At 39.5% G+C, this 19,533-nt stretch overlaps 1 protein-coding gene across 2 annotated transcripts in view; it reads left to right on the top strand.

Moving 5' to 3' along the window:
* ARHGAP10 (Rho GTPase activating protein 10) overlaps positions 1-19,533 on the top strand; it is a 317,186-nt gene that overhangs the window by 175,570 nt on the left and 122,083 nt on the right. For both annotated transcript variants that reach the window (XM_032855552.1, XM_032855553.1), the window contains exons 14-15: positions 10,574-10,648; positions 17,121-17,208. In XM_032855552.1, the coding sequence (XP_032711443.1) occupies positions 10,574-10,648; positions 17,121-17,208 (163 nt within the window). The remainder of the gene's footprint in view (positions 1-10,573; positions 10,649-17,120; positions 17,209-19,533) is intronic.

Genomic DNA, 19,533 nt, shown 5'->3' with positions numbered 1-19,533 from the left:
GGCATGCACCTGTTAGATGGGATTCTTTTGGGGTGTTTCCTACAGGAAAAATATTGGAAGAGAAAAATGGTGGTGATATGCTTCCTTTTCTTAAAGATTATCTTCAATCTAGTTTCAAGGCAGTGAAGGCCCTGATTTTATGCTTTCACGTGAACAAGTTATTTTGCAGTTTCATGGATGCTAGAAGAAAGCTCAAGACTTCTGGATCAGAGATGAAGGATAGTTTATCACTCTCAGTAGCCAGAGTAGTAAATTTTGTGTTGGTCCCTGATTCCCAAGGGCACTGTGGAGAGGGTCATATTATAAGAGCAAAAAGCCTCTGAACTTGGGAAACTTGAGTCTTTTATTATGGCCATTATTTATATGGCCATTTATATTTATATGGCCATTATTAAGCATGCCTGCCCTTTGTTCTAGATGGAGACACTATCTCTATTTTCCAAGGTTGCAGGCAAACCTGTTCTTTGTTCCAGAGGGAGATGGTGGAACAGATGGTGTTCACCTGCCTTGGGGTATTGCTGGCAGAGGGGGTGGATGGGTATGATGTGACAAGATGCTTTGTGAACAGTCGAGGCCAGAGTGTGGCAGATCCCAAGGGCTGTGCTGCATGCTTGCCTTGGCTCTATAGGCAGTGGTGAGATGTTGACAGATTTGAGCGGGAGTGTGTCCACATCTTTCAATGGGAGGAAGTAGATTTAATGGGGGCCAGCTGGGATGGAGGGGATGGCAGGCAGGATGCCTGGTTGGATTTTAGAAATAATCCACAAAAGAGCTGATGGAGGTTTAACTGAGGGAGTCGGCCATGGAAAGAAGGATGGATAGGACGAGAGACTTAGCAGAAAAACAAAATCTGATGACATGTTGGCTGTAGAAGGTAGGGAAAAGGGAAGGTAAACTGTAAGCTTTCCAGCCAAGGTAGGTGGAAGACACGTTTAGCCAAGACAGAGAATGCAGGAGGAGCAGTAGGTTTGAGAGGAATAAAGGGATTGGGATTGGTTTCTGGTACAAATTCAAGGTGCTGTGACATTTCTGTCAGAAATAAAATCAAGGTGACAGAAGAGACAGTGGGCATGATTTTCAGAGAGGTGAAGCTTTGAGTGTCATAAAGTCATGCCAGGTGGATGGTGAGGGAAGAAGATAAGGGGGCAAAAAGCAGAATCTTTGGGGGGAATCTTTGCATTTAGGGAGTATGAGGAAAAAAAGAATACTTAAGGAACACAGCATAGTCATGGGTCAGAGAAGGAACCCAAGACGATGTGGTAGAAAGGAATCTAGAAGAGGGGCAGTTCCAAAGAAGAGAAAGTCATACCATACCTATGTCAATCAACTGCTCTAGCAAGTTCAGGCAGGAAGAAGACCAAGGAAAAAACCACTGGGTGAAGAATTGGGAGGCAAGAAGCTAGAGAGTAGCCAGGCTGGACAGGTTGTACTTCTTACAAGAACCCTATGAGATAATATTTCTCCATTTTACATGAACACCTGAAGCCAAGAGGCGTGATTTGACTTGTGTTTAAACTCAGCTAGAAAGCATTAGACGGCAACTCAAATCCAAGGCTGAGTTTTTAGTGCCGACGCTCTCAACATTCATGAACATGAGGAGATGGAGACTCTGTAGGCTGATTTCCTAAGGATGCTGGAGATAAATGAAAGAATACAGACACTTTTATTTTTAAAATATTTTACTTATTTGACAGAGAGACGGTGAGAGAGTACAAGCAGGGGGAGCAGAAGAGGGAGAGGGAGAAGCAGGCTCCCCACTAGGGAGAGAGCCCAATGCGGGGCTCAATCCCAGGACCCTGAGATCATGACCTGAGCGGAAGGCAGACGCTTAACTGACTGAGCCACCCAGGGGCCCCTAGACAGATTTTTAAAGAATAGAGGAAGTTTGAAACTGTAGGCAGCAGAAGAGGGGAGCAGGGAGATTGAAGTGTCAGTCTCTGAAGTGCTCATCCAAATTTGAGATGAAGCCATTCTGAAGCAATGCTTCTTGTTTCCTTACCAGCTCCACCATGGACGTCTGAAGGGGCACCATCAGCCCAAGAAAGATTTATCCCCTTTGCTGAGAATTCTTGCAGCACCTTGGAAAGTCTCTTAGTGGAAGACATATTATCAGTGTGGAATCTGCATCTGACACTATTTAAAACCCTAATAATAAATGGCATTTTGTTTTCCAAGTATTTCATGTACCGTAGCTCACCCAATGCCTACAAAACTCAGTAGGTGGTTGAGGAGATCGATCTTGTTTATTAGGCTCAGGTGCAAATGAGGCTTGGAATCTGGATCTGAGGCTTGGAATACATTAAGGGTCAACCTGTCATAGTTCGCACAACTAGAAAGTGGCAGAGCTGGGATCTGGCTCTTCATCTCCTGCCTCGAAGACAGAATTATCCTGTGGCAATAGAGTAGGGTGAGAGGAAGGTGGGAGGGGAGGCCAATTCTGCCAGGCGGCCCAGGGACTCCTTTCCCCAGGACTTACACTGTGAGGAGACTTAGAAGGACCCATTGAATGAGTTGTAGCTAGATCTGTCAGATCTGGGACAGCAAAACGTCAGACCCCTTGGAGAGTTTGGGACCCTAAGTATTACTAATGAAAGAGGAAACTTCCTGTTAGTTTGTAGTTTCTCCCTAGCCCTGCTGGAGGTGCCCTGCCCACTGGTTTGGGTGTTTGTGCAAGGAATAGCAGCAAGTCTAGGGGTTGTCTGAAGCAAAAATGCTTTTCCTCATGTGGGCTAGGAACTAGAAATGAGCCTGGCCACATGGAATACTAGGAATATATATTCTGTTCTGGCCCTAATATCAATGTAGCAGCTAATAAACCAAATACCCTTCATACTTGAGGCTTGGATTTGAAAGGATGAGTCTTAGAGTCACGCCTGTATGTGTCTGAAGAGTCCTGAAGTGATCATTGCTTCCAAAAATATTGGCTTGGACTTGGAATTGGATATTTGCCTTGCACTTTGTCCATACTCATGGCTTCTGCTGGGATGGGATGCAGTAATGGAAGTGGATGTGGTCTCCCGCCTCAGTGGCACCGCGGCCCTCACGTGCTGAGCTGTCGGGTTTCTGAGCTCAGTCCAGGGTTGGTTTAGGCATGGGAATACCATGTGAATGAAATCACGTTACCTTTCCTCAAAGTCCCTGCTGGTGGAGAGGCTATCCGTCACAGTGCAGAAGTGGATTTATCTGAAAAGAGTGTGTGGAGGCCCCTGAGAGTGAAACCCCGACTTCATAGGAGTGGTTTCCCCTGCAGACAGTGGCTTTCTGTCTGCAATGTTTCTCTGTCTGTAGCCCACATCATCATCCTATCAGGGAGAAATTCCAAATGTGATCGGTGAACAGGAATTTCATGTTTTCCATGAGCCCATTCATACTGAATAAACTTTGACCCTCTTCTCAACCTGTGCTTTATGGTATAAAAGTAGGCTATAGATGACACGCCTCAGGCAGGGCAACGTGTGTATGTATTGTGGCTTGTACCTAGCTGTTCTGATACTGATTTTGAATTTTATGCTCAACTAAAGCTTATGATGAGTGGTTGGTATGTGAAGCTCATGCACATGCTTTATACATGTTGTCTCCTTTCATTTCCATGACAACCCCATGCCACCATTAACCTCATTTTTCAGATAAAGAATCTGAGACACAGATTGAGCAACTTACCAGGTTGTACAATGGGGGTAGTGGTACACTTGGAAGTTTCCAGGATGTCAGTAACCTTAACTCATAATAATTTTCATCTTACAAACTTAAGCTCAACACACTTGTGTTTCCTGGTTATACTTTTTTTTTTTTTTTTTTTTTTTTTTGAATGAGGGAACCGAGATCTAGAAAGCTTACAATGTTCTTATCAGCTGTAGTCAGTCTTCTCTTTCAGGGCTTAAAATCCGTTTCTTACCCTTTTTGTAGTATTTAATTCTTTGGACGTGTTAAAAACCACGCATCATTCTTCCAAAGTTTTAGAGCTCTAGAATTCTAGAAATCCAGTCTTTTAAATTGATGATGTTGAATGGTATGTCCCTTTGGTGGACTAGAGCAGATGGTTCTTGGTTCTGCCTGCTTATACTTAAAAATAATTTAATAAAATGTGTGTTTTTGACAGAACCTTGAAGTATTATGAATTGTCCTGTATCTTGGAAGGGCATCTTTGTGTACGAAGCTGTTTATTTTTATGTAACCCAGTTATGTGGATAGCCTGGAAAGTACTTACTAGATTTGTGCAGCCATGTAAATAGAGTGTGTATTGGGGATTAGTTATAAATAGATGTAAGGGACACATTATCAATTTTTTGTAACTCACTGATGACCTGAAGCACTATTCACGAGCCTCGTCCTTGCTAATTTTGGGGTCACCTTTATAGCGTATCATTCTTAGTCTTGTTGCTGGGTCATTTCCTCACAAGTTTTTCCTAATCACTTTACCTGCCATGCTTTTTTCCTTTTATTTTCAAGAGTCTCTCAAGGTTAGTTAATATTTATTATATATAATTATAAAACGTACTTCCAACTATGATTAATATTTATATATGCATACAATTATATGTTTGTTCATTATGTAGCCCAAAGGGGAATTCATCTTTGCAGCACTGGGGGACATGTAGACCTACATTTGTATTTATGCGTGTGTGCGTGCGTGTGTGTATGCTTTATTAATGATGGCATGTGGCAGGCTTTTGATGTAAATTCTGTGAATGTGAGCCTGGATATTAATGACCTTTCATTAAGGTCATTGACCCTGTTGTCAGCTAGCACAAATGCAAATAAGTGACTCAGTCCTTCCACAAATATTGATCAATTCCCTCATTCCATGCCAAGCACTCCGCTCGTTACTATATGAGAACTGAATGAATGTTAGTTGATAGACCCATAACATATGGTCATTTATTTCTGTAGAATCATACACTTGGAAAATTCTTTTTAATAATTTTGTGCCTGTTACCATCAAAAGTATTTAGTGTTCCACTTTGAGTCTTACTCCTTTTATACTGTTACATCTCTCTTTTCTACTAACAAATAACCTTTTCTGTCCCTTTTTATTTTTTGTCCTTATCACTTTACAAATCAACCATCAACTTTTTATTTTTATTTTTAAAAAAAATTTATTCATTTATTTGACAGAGAGATAACAAGTAGGCAGAGAGAGAGAGAGGGAAGCAGGCTCTCTGCTGAGCAGAGAGGCCAATGTGGGGCTCGATCCCAGGACTCTGAGATCATGACCTGAGCTGAAGGCAGAGGCTCTAACCCACTGAGCCACCCAGGTGCCCCAATCATGAATTTTTTAATCATTTATCCAGTTTATCCATGAATTTATCCAGTTCATTTGTTAAATGTATACCATGTGCTGAGGATCCTGCAAGTTATTAGGAATCTTGAGTTATCAGGTGTGGAATCTGCTCCTGAAGCCAGAAAGGAAAGGAAAGACAAGGCTTTATGGCTGTGTTGGTCCCAAGTTGCTCTCTTTTAATTTTAGTTCTCTTCTAAATTTTACCTGGTCTTCACTTTATTCTACCTTGGTGCTTAAAGTACAGTAAGTACACAATGTTTTATGAAATTAATAAGAATTTAAATGTTATATAATTTCTAGTCTGTTATCTTCTCATTTATTTCCCATTTCTCCTTCCTTTCATTCTGGTCTTTGTTGACCTTTCCTCTGTGTGTGCGTGTAATTATCTGTCTTCTCTCTTCTTCCTTTACTCTAAATGCCACTTCCTGTTTTCTTCTTACTCAATACATTTATTTGCCAGTTGCAGCCACTCCAGCCTTTGCCCCCACCTCTGTTGTTTAACTGAACTTATCCACCCTCTTTGGGTTTCTTTTCCTTCTGCATCTAGTTCTTTTATTGTCCCAGAGCATCTTACTTTTTTCTCCAGCCCACCTACCACGGCCTCTGAGTGCCCACTGGTGTTGGGTAGTTCTGTCAGGTGTTTTATTTTTTTTTTTTTTTTAAAGATTTTATTTATTTATTTGAGAGCGAGACAGTGAGAGAGAGCATGAGCGAGGAGAAGGTCAGAGGGAGAAGCAGACTCCCCATGGAGCTGGGAGCCCGATGTGGGACTCGATCCCGGAACTCCGGGATCATGACCCGAGCTGAAGGCAGTCGTCCAACCAACTGAGCCACCCAGGCGTCCCTGTCAGGTGTTTTATAGAATAGACTAGACTCTAGTTCTGGCAGCATCATCTGGGCTCTGAGAGGAAAGCTGTTGGGCAGAGATGATGATGAAATCTGACTCATTTCCACTTATTAACTTTCTCCTCAAGAAAGATGTGGCTGGTGCTCAGTGGCAGAACTGTGTGAGATTGGAGGAGACAGGTGTGGGAAGGAAGAAACATTCGATTTCACCTTGTCCATTTTGCCCAGGGACAGCTGTCAGCAGGTGCTCATCATGGTAATGGAGAGCACTGACCCTTTCTTTACTACTGATCAGAAACAATCTTATTTATTAAAAGAAAAAAAACTTTGGGTCTGTAACATTTTGATCAGGTGACAAATTTTTGTCAAAAGTTAGAAAGTCTTGTAGTAATGACATCAGAGAATGTTGATATCCTGAAAAGATTGTAATAACTTGGATATTTTAAGTGTTTAGCTCTTACTTGCAATGTCTGTTTTAGACCAAGTCCAATCTCTCTGTGTAGTTCCAAGTTAATTTCAAGTCATATCACCTTGGCCATGTCTCTTCTTTACTCAACCATTCTCTGCAAGGCACCATGAAAGCTATTAAAAACAAAAACCAAGATTGACCTAGTATCTTTCCATGTCTCTATGTATTTGGGAAGAGAAGGTAGAACACATGCATGAAAATCATGAGGCTGGATGTGTTTTAGAAAGGTAATGTAGACAGTATATAACATCTCCATATGGGTTGTGTGTGGAAATTACCTTTAACATGCTTAATTAGGACTATTTATACTGAGTGGGGGAAAAATACAGACATAAATAATCTGATATCAGGTCAAACCTTCATATTTTTATTTTGGGAATTATGAATAAGAGATTGTGGGCTTGTTTTAAAATGTAATCAGGTGTTAAGAGGAATTAATTATGAGTCCCGTTCAGAGAAAGGGAATATCACTGTTGGCTGGTGGTAGGAAAGGACGGACTTTATCTGGTTTTGAAGGTCTGGATGGGACTTCATTTTGCTCACTGTTGAATCTTGGGCAGCTAGAACAGCACCTGGCATGTATTTGATGAATAAATACTTGACAGATGAGTAATTTGTGAAGAGAAAGGGAAGAACATTTCTGTCAGATGAGACCTCTGCCTCAGGAAGGAATGAATTTAGTTCCTTCGGGTGATAATCTGGGGTCTGCTCTGAAGAAGGTGAATAGTCCACGATAAATGTGGGTAGGTGAGATAGGGCCCATGTTGGTATTTATGTGTTTATGCCTTTGCCTACTGGAATCTGGAATCGAGACTTGATCTGATGGCTTACTCCTTTTTTTTTTTTTTTTTTTTGATGGCTTACTCTTAAATGGGGATGGAAGAGAACTTAGATAATCAAAGTTGTTTGAAAAACAAAAAAATTGATGATGTTCAGAATGAATTATGGTCATGTGTGCTTCCCTGCAAGGATGTCTTAATAAATGTGTGTGTATAAAATTCAAGACTGTGTTGAAGGAGCAGAGATTAGTCTGAAGTTTGAAGAAATTGTGCACACTGACCTATTGAATTTGCAAAATGACAAAGAGGAAGTAGAGAAAATTTCAAAATTCTAATACTTGGCGATTAGACATAGTGACTCCTTTGGCTGAAAGGGGAAAATGTGGAAGAGAAGCCAGAGAGACTTTGTGATAAACCCACTCATGGCACTTGGCATATTGATTGGTTTATATTCTTCAAATTATATTTATTTGTTGTCTTTTATAAGATGTGTGTGTTCATAGATACAAAGTATGTTCCAATTTTCTTAATTCAGAGCTTTTAAGGACATTGTAACAAAAACCAAAATCCTACATGACTTGAGTGTGTGTGTGTGTGTGTGTGTTTTACAGGCTGTTTCCAAGCTGCTTTGATATAAGGTTTATTTAAATTTCACCTTAAAAAAGTAGAAACTGTTGAGTCGCATCAATTCCCCCTTGTACCTTTCATTATGCATTAGCAATTAACTCAGCTTCTTTCAGGTTGATGAATTTGAACTTGATCAATTATCTGATAGTAATTATCAGCACAGAGTGATGATTATTGCTGAAGTAACATTCTTATTTCATTTCTCTATGTATCTCAGGCCCTTCTCAAAGACACACGTTTGTTTGACTGCAGAATATGACTTACTCTTTTGGCTTCTGGCACTGAGGTCAAATTATTTTAGGTTTCTTAAATAGAGGAGTATTGAGGAAGCAAATCCTCTGGTATTTTAAACTCTCTGGACATGGCCTTCTGGCCTCTAGGAGAAGGAAGGAATGAGGCCCAGTCTTTTCTCTTGTAGCAGGCTCAAACTCTGATCTTTGTGTTTCTGGACAATTTCCTTTCCTTTTTATCAACTCCTGGCAGGGTTGACCTGAATTTTTCTCTCTCTCTTGGCATCTGTGAGCTTCTCCATCAGGAAGATGCCTCTCTGCTGCTTTGATTCTTTAGCGTTCAAAGCACCTTTAGAACAGATATGTGGAGACTGAAAGGCTAGCCTTTGCTCTTCTGGTTCTTTGAGCTCTTCAGAGATAATTGAGAGAGAACGTGTATGTGTTTGCTTGGACTGCCGTAGTGAAGTACCACAGACTGGGTGGCTTAAACAATAGACATTTATTTTCTCAGAATTCTTGGGGCTAGAAATCGGAGGTCCATGTGTCAGCAGGCTTGGTTTCTTCTGAGGGCCCCCTCTTCTTGGTTTGTGGATGACTTATCTTCTTCCTGTGTCTTCACATCTTCTTCTCCTCTGTGTGTATGTCCCAACTTCTTAGAGGAACATTGGTCCTATTGGTTTAGGGTCTACCCTAATGACCTAATTTTAACTTAATTACCTCTTTTAAAGACTTTATTTCCAAACAGTGAAATTCTGAGGTAGTGAGGGTTATAGAATTTGGGGGGATGCAGAATTTTGCCTATAATAGACAAGTAGGACATTTGAGAAGCTTGAAAGATGATTAAGGAGAAATCTATGAAAGGCAAAATAGAGAAAAGGAAAATAAAGACTTGTTTTCTTGCAAGGAATAATAAAAGCGTGTATGTGTGCTGTGTGTTAGAACTGACAGTATGTGTGTTAATATCGTCACAATATCCTCCCACCGTAACACAAGGTGCAAGATGTTATCCTTGATCTCAGATACCTTATCAAGACTCAGAGCTAAGTTTCCCGTCTTGCCCAAGGCCTCGGAGCTCAGGAGTGACTGAGCCTTGACTGGAATCCAGACCTTCAGAATCTGTCTGATATTCTATTCATCACCCATGCAGGGAGGCAAAAAGAAAGTAAGCTCACTTGGGCAAATTCCATGGCTTTTTGGGTGGTGTTTTGTTTTGGAAACTTGGAGGATTAGAGGCATTATCTTCCTTTGAGCCAGTTGTGTTCTTGTTAGTGTTAACATTGGTGGTGCAGACCGCAAACACAGGGAGCAAGCTGTAATTCTTTTGAGAAATAAAGATAAGTCTTGTTTTTTTTTGAAAGTCATTTTATTACGCAAGGTTTCAAGCATAAAAACAGTAGAGAGTGGTACAGTCAACTCTTGTATTCCTAGTACTAAGGCTCAGCAGTTATAAAGGTTTTACTAAAATTGCTTCATCTGTCCCTTCTTTGCTCTTAAAGGAAATCTCAGATAGGTTCCTTTCATGCTTTTCGGTATGTACCTTAAAAAAATAGGGACATTTTCTGAGCTAATCTTCATGTCACTCAGACTTTCCTGATTAGCTCAAAAATGCCCTTTTACAAGTTGGTTTATTCAAATCAGAATCCAAATGCGTCATGTATTCAGTATACTAAATTATGTCGGACAGTATATTTTCTTGCCTTTACTTCTTGTCTGTTGTGCAAAGAGATACTTACTTTGTTTCCCCTGGCTCTGCAGAGAGAGAATGCTGTGACTTGATTCATTTTGTTTTATACTTTGTAGTAATGTTCCTTGGAAGTTTCCGAGCTCCTCACTGGACAGAGCATATATCAGCTCTTAAAAACAAAAACAAAAACAGTTCTGCCTTAGTTTTGAATGCATTTCCATGGTCTTAAAGAATCATGCAGATAATGACTTCTTTCTGTATACTAATTAACACCATGCTATTCTTAAAAGGCTAAAACTTCTCAAGAAAAACGTCCAGAATAAGTAAATATAATAAACATGAAAGTTACAATGCATCTTTACAGAATGCATTGGTACACATGAGTACTACTTAAGGAACTTCTTTCATTAACATTGACTCATTACATTTTGTCCACATGGAACATTGTTTTTATGAGATTATTTTCCAACCATAACTCATGAATACCAAGCTGCTAAAACAAGTTGGTAAACACTTGCTTTTGTCAAACGTTATTTTTATAGTCAACAGGAATGCTGCTAATGTGAGTTAGCAAAGATTCTGAATGCAATTGTTTGTTGCCAGCTTTTAAACTATGACAGTCTTGTATTTTGCTAACAACTTTGTCTCTCCCAATAGGTATAAATGACCAAGGATTGTACAGAGTTGTGGGGGTGAGTTCAAAGGTCCAGAGACTTCTCAGTATGTTGATGGGTATGCCTCTTTTCTAATCATTTTCCATGCATTATTTATTTATGTTCATTGACTTCATCACTTAATTTTTCATAGTAATGTACAGCATACTTGTGAATCCATTCTGTTCTTGTCCTGCCTGGATGAGCTTTCTCCTGAGCAGAGATAGCTGATGAGGAGAAGTAGATAAGTGTTCGACTCTGCACAGATTATCCACTCCCTCTTTACTGACTAAGAAATGGTGTGGGGAGGGGCGTGTGGAAAAAGAATGCAGGCTCATGGCTGAATGTCTTCTTGCGCTTCCTTCTCAGAGGAGAGTAGCAGGCAGGCCTCTCCGATTTGCAGGGTTTCCAAATTGCCTGTCCAGAGTCTTGACAGTACATTTGGTTGGACAAGACCACTGGGACTCACTGATTTTTATGTTGCTTCCAAAACTGTCACTTGACAGCAAGGATCTGATTTCTCTGGGATTCATTGGTATTCACAGTGGCTTGTTTGTAGTTTGCACCAGGCTCTTCTCCAGAACCATGCCTGCTCCATCTGTGCTGATAACACAGTGTTCTTTGGCATCGCAGGCTAGAGGAAGCCAGAAAGTGAATTCATTTCATTACCCCAGACATTACGTGAATGACAAAGCGCTTTTACATTACACGCTGCTGTCATTTCAGTGCCACCTGTAAGGGGCCCCACTTCTCTCCCCACCTCAAAGCAGGCTGCCTCTTGAGGAGTGATGATAAGTCATCAGGCTTGAGGGCCTGCATGTCAAACCAATCTGTCATTTTGACCTTGCTAAATATTAATTAACTTGATATCTCACTTTAATTAATCAATATTAACAATGCCCTTAGGTATGCTGTCAATGCATCTAAACCTGTCTGCATCTTAAAGCATTGTAGGGAAGACTCAGTTTTTGGAAGCATAAACCAAGATGAATCAAATCAACTGACATGTTGCAGATAGGATTGCTTGTTTGGCTGTATTTGAATTAAAGATTTAATAAGCAATAACCTTTTTTTAGCTATTAACCACAGGAAAAATTGCCGGTCATCAGTTGGAGAGATGTCTTAGAATACATTCGCTTTCATGAGCTGTTTTCATTTTCTGCCTCTCTGGTTTAACTTGGGTGTGTAATTTTGGCAGTCAGATTTTCCTTTTTACCATTAGTGGGCTCCAAATTAAATAGACTCAGGTTGCCAGTGGTTCAGTAGCAGCTGGAAGAATTATTGGGACTCCAGCATCTGCTTTTAGTTAATTTTAAAATTAGAAACACTTCTCTCATTTCCAAGATGGTGTAATAATGATTAGAATTGGAAGACTGTTGGTATCAGAAGGGGATATTTTGGCTGAAAGGCACACTTTGGCAGTAAATTCGTCACAAGGATCATAGCATTATTTTTATTATCTTGTTCATGTTCAAGGGAAGTTCAAACAAGGGTGTCTCTGTGGTCACGCTGAAGTGTTAAGCTGTCTCAAAAGTTGTTCTTAATCTCATAAAATCCCACTTGATCTGCATCCCTGAACTAAGGTGGTAGTTTCCTCTGCTCATGGGAAATGTCTCAAGATAATCCTGAACTGGCAAGGTGTTTTAAAATACCTAAACCCTCAAAAATTCATGACCTGGAAAATTGTTTTCACTTTCCATGAGACTCAAGAGCAGAGAAGTCAGGGATACAAGCATGATACAACCCGATTTCAGCTACTCACAAAGGAAATGCTGTGTTTTCCCAAGAAGTAATTCTTTAGGGAGTTGAAGAATTGATGAGAGGGAGAGATAATGACTTGTTATCTCCTTATGGGGGGGGTGGGTGGGCGCTACAGAACAGAAATTTTTTTTTTACTTAATCCGTAAAATAATTCCTAGTATAAATTTAAAACTGCCAGTCACAAACCTTGCATTTTTGTTAGGATTAATACCACTTTCTTGTTGCTTTATTACCAACTCAAAAACTTTAAGCTCTTAACAGAATAGACTTATTCACTGTATCCTAATTTAAAATTCCCTTAAGAGATCTCTTTCCATCAAAAGAAAAAAATCTATCTTGATTCACTAAGTGTTCAAAACATATAATTCATACCTCTTCCACAAAAAGGGATTTTAGAGTTGCTGCATATTTGTGTATACTTTGTCCCCTGGACATTCTTTGTTTCCATCTTTCTCACCTCCCTATGTTGTTCTAGGGTTCTGTATCTTAAAGAGAAAAAAAAAAAATTGGATGAGTTCACCAGAGTTTTAGCTTTGCTCTTTTTTTTTAAATTTTTTTTATTTTTTTCTTTATTTGACAGATCACAAGTAGGCAGAGAGGCAGGCAGAGAGAGAGAGAGGAGGAGGAGGCAGGCTCCCTGCTGAGCAGAGAGCCCAATGCAGGACTCGATCCCAGTACCCTGAGATCATGACCTGAGCTGAAGGCAGAGGCTTTAACCACTGAGCCACCCAGGCTCCCCAGCTTTGCTCTTTTAAACCAATCCATAATTCCTCCCCTCTAGAGGAGTTAGTTCTAATGATTTTACTGCCCATTGTGGTACTAGGCAGTTATTATTTATTTTTAAGGTTACCATTTCTCTAGGTCGTGCTTATTTCAAATTTGAATTTTTCAAAGTACAATTTCTGTTTTGTTTCTTTTGTTCTTTGTAGAGACAAGAAATTAATTTTTTAGTATCTGAGGAAAAATTCCAAGACATTTACTATTTTTTGACAACTTCCATTTACTTGGTTTCTTTAGTTCTGGAGAGCTAATTATTTACTTGGATGTTTTTCTGTTATTGTCAGTTTCTATGTAACATATTTGTATATTGTTTGAAATGTTTTAAGTATATAAGTACGCTTGTGTAAATGTGATAATTTCTAAAGAAAGGACGCATGCTTAGTATCTTGCATGTTTTCTTCACCTGTCTTGTTTTTTTGGTGTGTTTTCACTCCTTGTATTTAAGATTAAAATAAGAAGTGTTTCTTTCCATTCTTTTCCTCTCCCATCTTCTCTCCACACCCCCCTTTCCTCCACCCCATTCTTCTCTGCCAACCAGAAATCCTAATGACAATGGACCATACAAAGTCCTCTAAATAGGCCTGTCATCTCTACTCCTCCCAGTCAGGTCATGGTGATGGGTGTTGTTTGTCTTCTCAGTCATTTTCCATTCTGGGAGCAGAAGGTAGAGGTCTGCTACATTTCCTGGACCAACCTCCTTAAGTTAAAAAAAAAAAACAAAAAACAACCCAAGTGAACAATTATCTTCATTCCCTTTCCAGGTGTTTTTCTTTCCTTCCCCTTTTGCTCTAACAGAGGGCATGCACAGACATAGTTTTGTAAAAGTTGTTTGTTTAAATAGAAACTTGGAGCACTTGGGGAGGGAAGGGAGAAATATCAGATGAGGTGTCTTTGGGTGAGTCATGGATTTTTAGTAAATGGGGTGAGAATATAACAGATTAATTACAATAGCTATTGGTAGGTTAGAACTGAGATGGGTTAGAATTGTCAGTATTCTTCCCACCTCCCCACTGAAGAATGAAAACATCAGAGCAGGGTGGGGAAATGGTGAGAAAAATGTGGTGGTAGCTTATGTGTGTTGGTGAATTTGGTGGTTATTTCTAAATTTAACTTGCAAAACAGGCTGGATGATTTTATCTTTAGACACAGAAGCATAGAAAATAAGAAATAAAACTAATTTAGAAGTTTTACTGTATAAAATATTACCTTGTTTATTTATAGGACAACTTTTTTATATAGATTGGAGGGAAAAAGTAATGTAGGTGAAAAAATTCTGATTTTGATTATAAAGAATGTCCTCAAAATTCATCCCATCAGTGTGCTCCGTCAAGTACTTTAAAGTGGGGCCCAAGTCAATATTCAGAAGGGTGTCTGCACTTTGTATTTAGGTGGGGCCAGAAATTCCCAGTTTCAAAAAAAAGAACACTGGTTACATAATTATGAAACAGTAGCCCAAATAAAAAGTCAACTATTTGTATCTGTGCTTGTTAGTTTAGAGTTTTAACTAATCCCTAAGGGTGTTGTCCCTTGGTCAGAAAGGAAGCAAAAGTCCTTCCTTGTTTAGAACATATATTCTGATATGAACACTCAGGTGCATTTTTAAGTTTGAATCACAAATAAGTTATTAGCAAATGTACCTGGTCCCAGTGCCTCCACTGATTGTAAAGAACTGCTAGGGATGATTGAGTTATTTGAAAACAGTGAAAATTTAATAGAGGATTAGTACCATGGGTACTGTGTAGTCATTAGCTTCTGATATGACAGCTACTTCTTATCCTGTGAATTCAAAGGATGGCTTGTTTTTCCATAGAAAGAATATTATCCTCAAAATATAGACTGATTATTTGATAGAAAGATGAAAATAAAAGATTTCCTTTAGAAGCCTCCTGATTTTAAAATGCTGATTTTCCAGTAGCAAGTTGATTGAAAATGTTATCTGACTTGTATGTTAAAATGAGATTTAAATAATTGATTTAATGAGAGAGAGAATATTCAGTTATTGAAGTAATTGGTTGGCAAAGCCTTTAGAACAGAATTATTTAGTCCTAGTTATAAAGGATTGCACCTTTAATCAGGGTGCTTAATTTGATTTTTTGAATGTATCTGCGGCTTGTCTGACAAGCTCAGTAACAAATGAGGTCTGAATTGTAGGAACTGATCAAAATGTAATCAGTGTCAATTGCCATTGTTGTAGTTTATTGCATGTTGCTGTCAGTTGCTGTAATCAAGAACTGTTGAAGTGCTTTAAAAAGTCTCCAGACTTTGGAGTAATTGACTTCCTGTGTATGATGTTATGGCTGTGGAAGAATCATCACTTCCTGTTTTACTTTGTTTTCAGAAAGTTTGAGAATAACGTTGAGTTGCCATCTATCCTTTCTTCTGCCCAAGCCCAGAGCTTTATCAGTGGCGTGTCTGCCTGAACGCAGTGGTCCCATTCTGACAGGCTTTTCTTTTCAGTGCCTTTCAGGAGGAAATAACTAACAAGATGTTTCCTCCCCTATATAGACAAATACAGTGTAAGGGAGGGAAAAAAGAAGCCTGAAACAACTCGTTTTCTTAGGTCTTAGTTGAAACATCATTCCGGAGCGAGGGAGAAATAAAATCTCTTCCAGGAATGTCTGATTTTTTTCCTTTGGATGATGGGAGTGTAGAAAACCAGGCAAGTTCTGTTGATTGTTTAATATCACTCATCATAACCCATTTGCTGCCCCCTCCCTTTGAGTAGCAACCACCTCTGAACGCTTATACTTCTAGTGACTCAGCTGTGGTAATTGCCTACTCATTTAAACAATTTATGTGAGTCTGTACACATTCCTGATGTGCTTTGCCGCTCTTCAGAGTTCTGTGAGAGCATTTACTTGATTTCCATGGTGCAGATGAAAACCTGAAATTCAGACAGGTTTGGAACTGACTTGGTTTGGGTGATGTAGAGAGCTACTCGGGGTGGTGGCGGGATTTAAGCCCAGGTTTGTGATAACATGCCACCCCACCCCACCCCCGCCATGCCAAGCCAACAGCCGGGTGCAGTAGCCCAGCCTTAGAAGGATTAAAGGTACTACCCTACGCAGAGTACTGGCCTTTCCCTTTTGCACCATTCTCTCCTTTTATTTCAACCACGGCTAACTTTTCCTTTTCAGACTTTATTACCTCCCTACCCCTCCCATTTGATTGTTTGTTTGTTTAAGCCCCACATCTTTTTCTATCTAGTTTTTTAGCTATCTGAAAGGGCATTTGGAAGAAGCACATCATTAACACTTTTAGGACAAAGAAAACCGGTTTCATTCAGAATGAATGTCAGAAGTTTTGCATAGAGGCTTCTGATGAGTATTTCTTAGATGAGCGTATTAACTGTGATGTTAACGTGAACGTTGAGTTTTACTGGGTGTATCATTGTATTGTTACTTTGGTGGATCATGCGCTAATCTTCAGAAAGGTGATAATGTTGAGTACAGATCTTAGAAGCATGGGACCAAACCTACTGTCCTTTTCTTCCCACTGACTTGTTGCCATTTTGCCGTTAACAGTGCTGTTTCCCTTGTCATAACAAGTGTGATGACCGTAATGCCACCCAAGACACAGTAAAATATGTAGATACTGCCAGTGCCACACACTCGAAGCCATGGCTGCCGAGTATTGTCTTTAATAATAGTATAACAATAGTAATAAGTATCCACATCGTGGTCATCATGGCTGTGTACGCTTTGAGTTGTGGATACTGAAATGCCCCACTCTGTCCAGGTCTTCCCTTCTCCCAGCCCCATCTTGTCCTGTTCCTTTGAGTTCCACTACAGATCTTCTGAAGTTGCTTAGGAATGTCTAATAATAGAACACAGCTTAACCCAGAAAAAACTGTATGTTTTCATAAGAAATCCCAGAATTAATTATTTGTGGTTTGGCCATTTAAAAGTGGAAGCTTTGTGAGCCATTTTGGGGGGGGGGCATTGAATGTTCTGGTTTCTAATTATTGGGTTTTTTTTTTTGTTTGTTTGTTTTGCTTGCTTGTTCACTAGACGTAAAAACCTGCAATGAGGTGGATCTGGAGAATTCCATAGATTGGGAAGTGAAGACAATAACAAGTGCCTTAAAACAGTACTTGAGGTAAGCTCCCTCAGTGACAGAAGGGAAGCGTGCACTCCTGGGCATCTAACACACAGCAGATGCAGACTCTGCCTGGAGAGATCAGTCATTGAGTTAAACCTTATGAAAAAGGGGGACATTTATGTGGGATCTGTGTCTTCAAAAGTGTGCCAAGTAGTAGCTGCATGTAGTTGTTAGGTAAGTTGCAACACAATTGGAAAAGACTTGGTTTTTGAAATGATGTCTATGGTAGACATGAGTTTTAGGAGATAAGTGTTAGGAAACAGTGAGGAAGAAGGCTATTTCCTGAATTCATTTAATCTTTTAGGCAAAAAAGAAGATTTTCTTTTTCATTTAAATTTAAACCATTGAACTTAGAGGCTTCTAACGATAACACGTTAATATAAAGTTATTCAAAAAAAGAGGTTCAGTTGAGATTTTACGCTCAACTCAAGTCTTATATTTATTATGGAAGATATTTAGGACCAGGGTTAGACAAGGGTTCAGCATCTCTATAGGTCATTACCCTTTTTATAAAAAAGAAAGGAATTTAATGACAAAAAGCTTGAGATTAGATGAAGAACAATACCACGAGAGGGGAAAAAAGAAGTGAGTAAAAGAATGGAAAAAAGACCATGACTGTAATTCCTCTGCTGTGGTGCTCGGGAGGACTTTGATCCTTGTGTGGCAGACAAATGACAGTGCTCCCTCAGGACTGACTCTTGGTCACCAGCACATAGAATTGTGTTTCAGGTATCTATTATTTGGGTTTGAATAAGCACATGAAATAAACTGCTATTACCTATTTCATATTTTATGCAATCCTTCTATTTGAAAAATTCCAAGTTGGTAACCCACGGAGGTTAGTATACTGAATCCCCATGGCCCCATTACCCTGTGTCTACAGTTATCAACATCCTACCCTTCTTGTTTCTTCAATCTCCCTACCTGCTACTTCTTTTGGATACTTTTTGAAGGATTTTCTAAAACGTCATATTGCTGCCCCCATAGATTTGTAAGTATATGCCTACAAAAAGATAAGGACTTAAAAAAGACAATATAAAAGATAAAAAGAATACCATAATCATACCCAACAGAATTAATATCATCCAGTACTGAGTCCATGTTTGATGTTTTACTGGTTTTGTTTTTCAAAAGGTCTTTTCATATTTATTTAAATTCCTACAGGGCTTGAATAATGTCAACACATTTCATTTGATTGATATATCTTAAGTCACTTTTAGTCTGCACAGTCACCTGTCTCTGCACAGCTTTCTTCTCCCTCAGCATTGTTGTATGTTTCTTTATAAACCTGGCTCCTTTTTCTTTTTTTATTCTTATTTTCTTAAGGATTTGTTTATTTTAGAGAGGGGGCGAGGGGTGGGGCAGAAGGAAAGGGAGAGAGAGAGAGAGTCTTAAGCAGACACCGCATTGAGAATGGAACCCAGTGTGGCACTTGGTCTCACAACCTCGAGATTCTGACCTGAGCTGAAACCAAGAGTCTGATGGTCAACTGACAGTGCCCCCCAGATCCCAACCTGGGTCATTTTTAAGTAGAAATGGCAGATTGTATCATGGTGTCATTTAATGTGTTTCTCTAGCCATCAGATTTCCTGTAAACAGTTAAATCTATGGAATTCATTAGATTCAGAGAATGTTTTTAAAATATTGATTTATTCCAAGAATACATCATAGTGGTAACATATTAGAAAGCCTGTTACCTGGTTGTCCCACTTTTTTGTCCCTCCCCCCCATTTATTTATTTATTTTAGAGAGGGAGAGAGTGAGAAAGAGTGCTAGTGTGGGGAGGGGCAAAGAGAGAATCTCAAGCAGACTCCCCACTGAACATGGAGCCCAACATGGGGCTTAACCTCACAACCCTGAGATCATGACGTGAGCTAAAATCAAGAGTCGGACACCCCAACCGACTGAGCCAACCCAGTGCCCCTGGTTGTTCCACTTTTTAATGAGATTTAAATTTATCAATGGATAGATGTGTATTACCTATTTTTGAATATTTTATTTAAATAAGTTATTTTTAACCACTGCTTAAAAATTTTTTTCTTAAACTGTGAAGTACATTATTATTGTCCCTAGTTGATAAAGGGATAAAAAACTGCTTAATCTATGTGTTAATGTCTCCCTATCTGCCACTGATAGTGAATAGCTGGTTTGGATGAGAATTATGGACAAAATGAATCTTCTTAGCTCCCACCTGGGGATTAGAATGTAGGCTTCCTGAGGACAGGCATCTTATGTGTCTTGTTCATTGTAGTATCTCCAGCATCTAGAGCTGTACCTGTCACCAGGATATGAGGCTTCTTGACTGGGGAGATTTTGCTTCTG

Source organism: Lontra canadensis, unplaced genomic scaffold (assembly GCF_010015895.1).
Source record: "Lontra canadensis isolate GAN:19392208 unplaced genomic scaffold, GSC_riverotter_1.0 scaffold10, whole genome shotgun sequence".
In the NCBI taxonomy this organism is placed as follows: domain Eukaryota; kingdom Metazoa; phylum Chordata; class Mammalia; order Carnivora; family Mustelidae; genus Lontra; species Lontra canadensis.
The sequence above is the reverse complement of the archived record's forward strand: the minus strand, read 5'-3'. Positions and strand labels throughout refer to the sequence as shown.